Below are 10,201 nucleotides of genomic sequence, written 5' to 3'. Positions count from 1 at the left end.
CACGATATACGCATGCAAAAATGGTCATTGGCATAGTAAGCTCTCAGTTAATAACTGTGGAAGTGCTCATAAGAACACTAAGCTGAGAAGCAAGCTCTGTCCTAGTAGGGACGTAACGCCAGAAAAGAGGAAGAAGAGTCACTTATGTGACAGGCTAAGGTCTGATGTGACAAAACAAATATGTATGTAGGAGGGTTAGGAACATAATGAACACACGGGGCGAAATGGACACCCCCTTACTCTCTGGGAATATGCATATTTCAGCAAAACTTTATAAACTGTACCAAACCTGTATTGTATATGAACGTTTTTACGGTATAAAAGTTTACGCTTTGCTTCATTTGTCCTCTGAAATTCTACTATATTTTTTTCTCAGCTTCAAATTAGTTTATAAGCAAAGCGGAGGAAGCGGTGGATTTAATTTTAGAGCAAAGAAACATATTTCCATTCTATGTAAAATAAGCATTTACCTAATGTGTCCAATATGCCCCTAATCCCCCTATTCATGAGTATTTTGCATATTATAATAATACACCCTTCTTTTAATACATTTCCATAAAATATACAGACTATATGTTTATTTTTGCATATATAGTGATGCACCCTTCTTTCAGTATTATCTCATTAATGATATAGGCAAAATATATCGATGGAGAGCCCATATAGCATAAGGTCACTTGGCATAAAATGATTTGGTATAAAGCCATTTGCCATCCAGCCATACTTATGCTCCTTCTTTTCAAAAAGGATGTTCTTCATGTCATGCCAAATGGTCATTGGCCAAATGACCATTATATCAAATGGTCCTTGATCATTTAATCAATTATGCCAATTGCCTTCTTGCCATTTAGTATCCTTACGGAACATTTTGTCTATATCGTCAACAGGCTGAAAGGACTGAAAGAAGGGTGTATCACTATTTTGTGCAAAATCAAACAAGTCATTTGTAATTTAGACTTGACGTAAAGAAGGGCGTATCATTTTAATGTGCAGAATAGTAAGTTTTTATTCTGCCGAGTTTACGTAATCATTATATCGGAAACGTATAATATGATACTACGAACGTCTTTATTCTAATCGGTGTAGCCCTAAAAAGTAAGAGATGATGCACCTTCTTAAAACATTGATGAAAAGCTGCATACATCACTACATTTGATAAAAATTGGTCATACATGTGAAATTATACATTTGGAAACTACTATACCGAAAGAAGGGCGTAGCTCTATTTTGTGCAGAGTAGTGATGAGTTGTATATTCTTTTAAATAAATATTAGATATTGTGTTTCCCCATAGACTGATCTATCAGTCTTCATAAGTGCCAATAAAAGTGAAACTACTGTGATAGTTCATTTGCAAATGAAATTTGAATTATGCGTAAAGTGTTCATAATTAGCAGCACCAATGCTAATCTTCTCATGTACTTGTAAACAACTTTGTAATTTTCAAGTTTTTTAAAAAGATTATTTCAAAACTTTAAAGTAGGTATATAATTTTCTGGAGAATGGTCCATTCTGGTGATTGGTTTTCTGGGGAATGGTTCATTCTGGGGAGTGAAATTCTGGGGAATGGTACATTCTCGGGAATGAGATTCTGGGGAATGGAATTCTGGGGAATGGGTTTCGGGGGAATGGTTTTCTGGGGAATGTTATAGAATCCGTTGGTCACCCTATCATCGGGTTGGAGTGTAGAGAAAACATCAGTTGAAAAATAATCGTGAATTCGAACGGCTAATAAAAATAGTTATAGTTTTAATCATCTGCGTTTATTATCCCTCGTTCTCGTGTCCGGTTCCCACAGCACGTTTTTCATCTTCTCTTGCCCATTCACATGACTGTTAGTATGTCTCGTTTTAGAGACTTAGCTTTATTGCATGTGAGAAGTTCTTGGTGATATTCTCGCCACGGTAATTCAGAATGGTTCGACGGATGTAGATAAAAAATCATTATGATAAAACTAACGCGACGACATGTTAGTAAGCTCAAAACAACTGTTGTCCTTGCAACTGTTAATTTAGATAGTTAGGCTCAGGGTCGATTATTGTATAGAGCTTTTTAGAGAAGTATTTATAAGCGTGAAAATGAAGTAATGATCTTCCATCCCATCTTCAAGTGTTCACCACAAGCACAACACTTCATTCTGGCGCTTTAGAACGTCCATGTTGTAACTTGTTCACACTAGAAGTCTGCCCAGATCGAGTTGGCAGAACGCGCCTATACTGCTTATATTCGCATAACAGTCCCATGTTCTAAGGGATTTCATATAAACATGGGACTATTATGCGAATATGGGCAGTATACCCCTTTATGAAGCGAAGGCCAGGGATTTACGTTAAACACAACATACACTGAGAGGCAAAATAAAGTGCCCACCTTACCAGTTTTCAAATTTCTGTCGTTGATTTGGTTCAAATTAAAGTTAACACACTAAAATATTTTTTGATATTTTATTTTTGATATTCTTTTAAAGTTGCACTTACGAAATTTTGATAAAAAAAGGAATTTTACTCAAAGAAAAAGAAAATCAATTTTGATTGAAAAAAAAAATAGTGACAAAATAAAGTGCCCACTTCCTTCTTGGCCCCAGAAAAGATGATTTAAGAAAAATAAAGAGCAATTTAACAGATTTCCCCGCAAGATGTTGATGTAGGAATCTGCCGTCATTATTCCGTCGATTTTCACGAGGATTCCTACTGCACTCCACGAAAAACACCCCCAGACCATCACATTTCATCACATCTCACCTCCATGCGTCACCGTTCCTTGGATGTAGCGCTCCTGAAGCTCGAGCTGTTTAACCGAAAGCGGCGGGCTCGTGTGTGGTGCAGAGCGCCACATCCAAGGAACGGTGAAGCATGGAGGAGGAAATGGGGATCTCTAGGTTTCCAGAACAATCCCAGAGAGGTTTTGAAGGATTCATAAGTGATTTAAGGAAGAATCCCAGGAGGGAAATTCCAAAGAATTCTGGAGTAATTTCTAGACCAATGTCTTTTTTATATGCTGTATCAATATTTACAAGTAATTATAATAAATGAGTATTTATGGAACAGTAACAATTTTAATTTATCGCCATAATTGAACGACAATTTTAATTAGAATGTGCATCCATCACATCATCCCTCTCAGAAGGATTGTGATTCTCAATATTTTTTTTGCGGTGATTCAGAATTGTAATCACATACTAGTTTAATTGTATGTGGTGTCATTCAATATTTAAAATAAGATTCGTTAAGGCGAACTCGTTGATCCTTCGACATGAACCAACGAGCATTGCTTGAAATAATGAGATTTTTTCGATTACTTTGCTTACTGATTTCTTTTTCTGAGAATCTTCTAAAAGTTACTTTCAAATGGTTCCGAAAATTCCGTTTGGAATTATTCCGTGAATCTTTCTGCAGTTCATCTGGACATCGGAATTATTCTGGAAAATATTCATGAAATCTTCTGGATGTCTGTGAATTTCCTTTAAATCTTCCAGGGATTCTGGCGAAATAACTTCTGGGATTCTTTTGAATATCACTGTAATTTGGATTTAGAATTCACATGGGATTATTTCAGATATTAACGAAAATCCTTCAAATAGAAGTGATGCTTCTGTAAATCGCCTTGGAATTCTTCTGGAAATCCTTCTATAATCCCAAAGCAATTCTCAGAAAATTTTTCAGAGGGATATTTTTAATAATCTCAATGGAATTTCTGAAAAATACCAGAACGATTTACGGTTGAATCTCACGAAGACTTCCGGTAGAATTCTTGAATGATATCCGGAAGAATGACAGTCGTATTTTTGGATGAATCTTAGCAGGTTTTACAGCACAATCCCAGCAAAATTTATTGAAAAACTGAGAATGGAAAGATATCCGAAAAAAATCTCCAACAGGATTTTTGGAAGAGTCCCAGAAGTATTTCAAAGATATTGGCGTAAAAATCTCAGTGGAATTTCTTGAAGAATTTCAGAAAGATTTCCGAAAGCATCTCAGGTCATTTCCGGAAGAATACCAGAGGCATTCTCATAAGAATACCAGAAGTATTTCCGGAAAAAATCTAGAGTTATTTTCGGAGGAATTTAATGATTACAAGTAGAAGCATTAACCTAAGAATGCTAAAGTCGCTACTGTCCGTGTTAAATAAAAAAAAACGACTAAACAGATCTCTTATGTTGCTAGAAATTAACAACGTTTTCATACTATCTTCTTCTTCTTTCTGGCGTTACGTCCCCACTGGGACAGAGCCTGCTTCTCAGCTTAGTGTTCTTATGAGCACTTCCACAGTTATTAACTGAGAGCTTACTATGCCAATGACCATTTTTGCATGTGTATATCCGTGTGGCAGGTACGAAGATACTCTATGCCCTGGGAAGTCGAGAAAATTTCCAACCCGAAAAGATCCTCGACCGGTGGGATTCGAACCCACGACCCTCAGCTTGGTCTTGCTGAACAGCTGCGCGTTTACCGCTACGGCTATCTGGGCCCCCCGATCGTTTTCATACTATGTAGTGGGCAATTTTCTTTCAACGTGCAAATAAGGTCGCAGCTTCCAAACTGAGTTGCGATCGCACTTTGGATTATGACAAAAAAAAAAACAATAGATGAATTCATACTGCTATATGTGATGTATTTCTCTACAATTATACAGCGTTAACAATATGCTTAACAGTAAGGTTTCATAGTAAGTTATAGTTACATTTAATAAAAAAGCATTAGCCTCGGCTTTAGAGGACGTACAAATTAAGGAAGCAACGCTACGGCTCTGCTTTTGTACATTGTATAAACGGAAATAGAAAAGTTTATACTGCTGCTTAACAATGTGCTTAAAAGTAAGGTTTAAATCATATATCAAGGGTTTAAAACAATCCACGTAAACCGTTAAAACGAGAAGTAATAACACTGTTAAAAATCCAACGTGCTCATCAATCTCACATCAAACTATTGGAGGGTGCCGAAACTATGCGCCGTACCCTGCCATGCTGCCGCCGAGCTAACAAAGAAGAGGGCGGATTCATTCGACGCTGTTTTGGCGGTGTATTTCCCAGCCCAGAATCGTCGAACGACTTCCAACGTTTCAACGCACTGGAAGTTGGCACAACCGGAACGACCTGATCCGAAGCGGAGACCGTTGCTTTCTCCGGCACAGGCACGTTCGGGGTTTCGGTCTCCGGATTGATACCGTTCAGCAGCTTGTAGCACTCCATTCCCGGTTCGATCAAATCGTCGAGCCGAATGCCCTTGGCGGTGAGGACTGACACGCGCTCGCAAATGTCCTCAATGGCCAGGGTAGGTTTCTCAACAGTTTCATCCCTTGTGTAGACGAGTTCAGATAGCAGATGGCAGAATCGCTGCTTCAAGTTTGCGTCAGCCGACGGTTGCGGTGCAGCTACCAGTTGCACGTTCAACGGAACAAGCCGAGAGTTCCTGGAAGCCTCGAACGGGTTGGATATGTAGTTGACCAATTGTTCAAAGTTCATCTCGCCGTCTGGAAGTGGGACGTTCCGTGGCAGATTCAGCATGTAGTCTTCTTGTTCAGCAAGATCGCCGAATTCCAACGCTTCCAACTGGATCTGGTTGAAGCGGGGATTGATGTAATTGGTTACCGCGTGTTCCAAATCTTCGAAGTGTTCCGGTTCGTACAGGACTTCACCGTAGAACATTGCCCGGAGGTCTTGCGGAAACATTTCCACATCCGGTGCCTGCTGGCGGAAGCGCTCCCAGAAGGCCAACTGGCGGGCTGTGACGATGGCTGACCGGTCATACACGTACTGTAGCATCCGCTGGGCCAGGCTGCGCTCATACTCCGGGGTAAGCTGATTCGAGAAACTGACTGCCGATGAGGTGGCCGTCCCGGAAATGGAGGAATCTGTTTTGTTTGAGGATAGAATTAAGAGTACTGATAACGATTTCTGAAGAAGTACTGATTAAATACGTACGCGATTCGGAGGAGCTCATTTTTTTCCACGAAATATGATGCATCAACTGTTGTCCGAATCAACGGCAAGGACCAAGTGGATGAACAAATTTTGAATCCTTAGAAGCCGTTCAAGATGCGAGCTTGGCGCGCTTTCACCAGTTCATATCAAGAGTGAGCTTCCAGAAAAGAAAAGCTTGATGAAGCGCTCACACTGCACTGAACCAAATCATCCGTCTAGAATCGAATCATTCAAGCGTGTGCTAGAATAAGGGCGTACGTCGCATGCACACTTAGATTATGGTTGGTATCCACTTCGTAAGTACTGTGCAAAAGGATAGGACAAGTAATGGTCAAGAAATACTTCAGCTGTTCAAATTACTTGAGCTGTATCCAGTTGACAAGTAGAGCTGATTTCGTAACATTGGTAACGCCTGCTGTACAAATCAAATGGAGCTGTCACTATTCCGTACGGAAAAATGTGCCGCTCAATTATTCCGCAAGTAAAAGTGACACTTCGCTCATTCTGGATCAGCTGTCAAAATTACTTTGGTAATTAGCAACAAATTGTACTTGACCGCTCTACTTAGGATGTGGATACTAGGCTTTATCAGGCAATGGACATGCCCTATATCAACTGCAGCGATTTACAGTAGACAGGATATCCCGGGCCCGATCTATCTGACAAGCCACACGGAGAACTTTGGAAATACTAGTTAGATTAGCAATTATTACATTTTTCACATATTTGGATTTTAAGCATATCATAGCTTAGGGCTCATTCATTTATTTCATAACGCTGAAATTGGCCATTTTGGACACCCACCCACCCCCTTGTAACGCTTTTTGTATGAATATTATTCAATTTTTGTATGGGCCGTAACATCGTTAGGATCCCCACCCACCCCCTCCAGCGTTATGAAATTTATGAATGGGCCCTTATCAAATATGTGTCACGAATATATTTTTTATACTTTACCATGCATTTTCAGAAAATATCAATTTCAATGATTTTTGGGCTATCTTTTCTTATACTTTGGACTTGGTGAATTTTTTTTTCATAGTTTCTGTTGCAGGATCTCACGCCATTTTAGCAAAAAGAACGTTTTCACAAGTTTCATAGGGCCTTTCCTAGCCAAAATTAATAAAACTTTCAGCTCTCGTATTACCTTTAAAGTTAATTGAGAAAACTTCAACAACTATGATAAGGAGTCCAGGAAGAAGTGATAAAATAAACGAATTTCAGCCATCCGGAGGTAAGCCATCACTTCATCCACCATCATGCCCACCAATTAAAATTTAGCTATCTTTTTCAGCTATTTCCTTGATCTGCCTGAGATTTCACATGATCAATTAATAACCACCAACGCGTTCGTCGTTTTCTTCTCAAAACAACCAGCAATTCTGACGGAATAAGGTTCCTTACAAGCGGAAAAGTGCAATATCATGGAGGCGAGTTGGTAGTATGCGCTGAGAACGGCATCGGGAAGAAGATAATCGAGCATTTTAACATGGTCAAGCAACTATTGACGCATGTTAAACTCCATTAAGAACGCTGCATTACATGAAGAGTGCAAATTCTAATGTTCAGCATAATATTGAATAAATAAATGTCTTTTATCATTTTTTTCGTTAACTTGATTATGGTTCTCTTTATGCTCTAGTTTGGGTCTGAAAAGTAAACAAAAACTGTAACGGAAGCATAAATATAAAAGCGTTTTAAAGCATTGTGCATCTTAAGCACCGATTATACTTATGAAGGTATAAACGGTTATATGCATTCTAAGGAGTGAATAGACCGAATATGGTTTTAGTATAACTTTTAAGCATTTTAGTATCGAATTATTTATCCGTGCAATCGAGCCCTCTGTCACCATAGGAAATGGTGTCTCCATCATGTCGATAGCCTGTAGATTATATTACTGGAGTCGGTAAATTTTTACTGGGTTTTGGAACTACCGAAAAGTCAGTAAAATGAAAACTGTCGCCACGCGTAATTGAAAAGCAAATTTCACCATGTTTCATTTTTATCGATATATGCTACGACTTTTATGGGCGCTGCCTTTTAGCAGTTAAGAAGAATCAATGTAAATAACAAGTATATTGCTAGGGGAACGACACTCATCAGTTTCGTTTTAATTTTCGTGGGATACACACTTAAATTATTTCACCGATCTCAGTAAAATTTTTCGCCGAGAACCCCAACAGCTGAGAGCTCGGTAAATTTTAACGCCGAATCTCGATACTTATTATACCGAGATTTCGGCAATCCGATTTTTTCCGAGATCTCGGTTAAAAGTTTTTACGAGAATCGTCAAATTATTACCGAGATATCGGCTGTTGGGTTCTCGGCGAAACCGTTTAAGTGTGTATGCCCCCATTGCATTTCAGTTTCCAAGTTCAGTGTTGCGATGGATCTTCTTCGTGAACAATGATCGACGCATCTTCGCGATTCAAAATTCGCCAAAATTCATTTTTCATTTTGGGTCACGAAGAGCATCGCAAAAAGCGAACGGATGCAACGCCGAAGAAGCAAAATGAACACACCGATAAGTGGTTCGCGAAGCCATTCCACTTGTAGGATTCATTTATCCACGCGCTTTTCATTCTCGTGATTCATTGCAAGGTTGCTTCTTCTCGTAAAGTCAAGCAACACTCCACGCTAAGCCAGCTCCACGCAGCGCATGTGTTAAAACTAGACAGAATGAAGCAACCAATGCAGAACTGGCTGACTGAGTGAAAATGCTGTGTAGGTCGCACTCATTATGTGAGTTGCCGACTTTTATATCCTGAAAATAAAGAATAAAATTAATATGTTAATCAGTCCACAGTTCGGGAAGTCTCTCTTCTGCGCCAACTGCAGCCAGTACTTATAGCTCAGAAATACCGTAGGTACGAACAGATAAAAGGTACCAAGCCAAAAGGCAGAATAATTAATATCATTTGAGATAGGTAGACATGACAGTCCTTTCCCCTTTAGAAACTTTCTAATAACTCTTTAAAAGCCAGCTACAAGTTGCAACAACTCATTATACTCAAATTTGCTAATTCCAAGACTACAACAAAACATTCAAATCATTGGATTTTACTGCTCAACATTACATTGACAAATTCGTCAACACTAAAGAACAATTTCGTTCATCTCCATACAGCAATCGCTTCACAAAAGAACAACTATGTTCACAATAAACGACAATTTCGTCAGCTCTGAAGAACAATTTGGTTCTACACAAATTGGCAATTTCACCACACTTTCAAAAATAGATACAATTGGCAATTTCACCACACTTTCAAAAATGATAATAATCGACAAAATCCGAAATTATCCCAAATATCTCATAAAATGAGCAAATTCGTTTCGAACCGCCCAATACGGAGCGAAAATTGCCCACTGCACTGTGACGTCACGCATCAATTTTGACAGGTACTGGTCCTGTTGTTTACAGTTTGGACTTAGTACTTTTTTCGAATCATTCTTAATTTCGTGAAAGTTTGATGCGAGGAGAGGTCAAATCCACTGCAGATACCCACGGATCGTATTATTCTATCTTCCTACCGTGGAAAATCGTCTCCATCAGCATGCTGGTGAAAGAAATGCGACGATGAAAAAATGATGTAAAAAACGACTAAGTCCGAAACGTAAACAACAGGACCAGCAGCTGTCAAATAAGTGAGGTTAGGCTCGTCATATGCAGCGCTCTATAGTCGACGTTGAATTTGACAGTTCTCTCCCTTATGTTTCTCTATCTCTTCCTTTTAATTTTAGTAGGAATGATTGCATTACTCCCCAGTTGTATTAAATCCGAGTCATTGTTGCTTCTGTTTGAACTCCGATCTGATACGATCAAAATCATTGCAGTTTTTATGTTTTGGCCATGTTTGCTACAATGCTGATATCAAATATTTGATTGAAATTGTTATCCTGTGTTTGAACAACCAACGTCATGTGTTTTGGCAATCACACATCCCGCGTATAAATAATTATTTATTCCACCACAAAACCGGTGTAGCTAGCAATATATCATGCGTGTGCTAGAATAAGGGCGTAAAGTCGCATGCTCGATTTCTCTTCATCGATACTCTCTTTGTGAATAAAGGCGCACAAGAGCGCAAGTTTGTCAGTATTTTTTCCATGCCAGGAATGCAAGATGCATCGCTGCCTAGGCGTCCTCATTGAAAAATTGTTCACAAACCCGCATCTTGTCACCTTTATTCACGGTAGAGAGGATCGATGAAGAAGAAACCCGATCATGCGACTTACGCCCTTATTCTAGCAACGCTTGATATGTTTCGTTGAAAAGGAG

The 10,201-nt window shown here is 39.1% G+C and overlaps 1 protein-coding gene across 1 annotated transcript; it reads right to left on the bottom strand.

Annotated features, from left to right (window-relative positions):
* Positions 1-4,585: 4,585 nt before the first annotated feature.
* LOC5578979 lies at positions 4,586-6,097 on the bottom strand. Its single transcript, XM_001664113.2, has 2 exons — positions 5,920-6,097; positions 4,586-5,849 (listed from the first exon to the last, which is right to left on the bottom strand). Exons 1-2 carry the CDS (start codon positions 5,960-5,962, stop codon positions 4,912-4,914), a joined length of 981 nt encoding a protein of 326 aa, XP_001664163.2. The 5' UTR covers positions 5,963-6,097; the 3' UTR covers positions 4,586-4,911.
* Between the last annotated feature and the right edge of the window lie 4,104 nt (positions 6,098-10,201).

Source organism: Aedes aegypti, unplaced genomic scaffold (assembly GCF_002204515.2).
Source record: "Aedes aegypti strain LVP_AGWG unplaced genomic scaffold, AaegL5.0 Primary Assembly AGWG_AaegL5_hic_scaff_1435_46_PBJ_arrow, whole genome shotgun sequence".
Classification (NCBI taxonomy): domain Eukaryota; kingdom Metazoa; phylum Arthropoda; class Insecta; order Diptera; family Culicidae; genus Aedes; species Aedes aegypti.
This window is presented reverse-complemented; position numbering and strand designations above follow the sequence as displayed.

What these genes read in the sequence shown, in the direction of transcription:
- LOC5578979 (XM_001664113.2), bottom strand. Translation starts at nt 5,962, where the DNA reads ATGCATCATATTTCGTGGAAAAAAATGAGCTCCTCCGAATCGC. An exon ending in AATGAGCTCCTCCGAATCGC is followed by an intron (nt 5,850 to 5,919) that starts GTACGTATTTAA and finishes CAAACAAAACAG; the next exon opens with ATTCCTCCATTTCCGGGACG.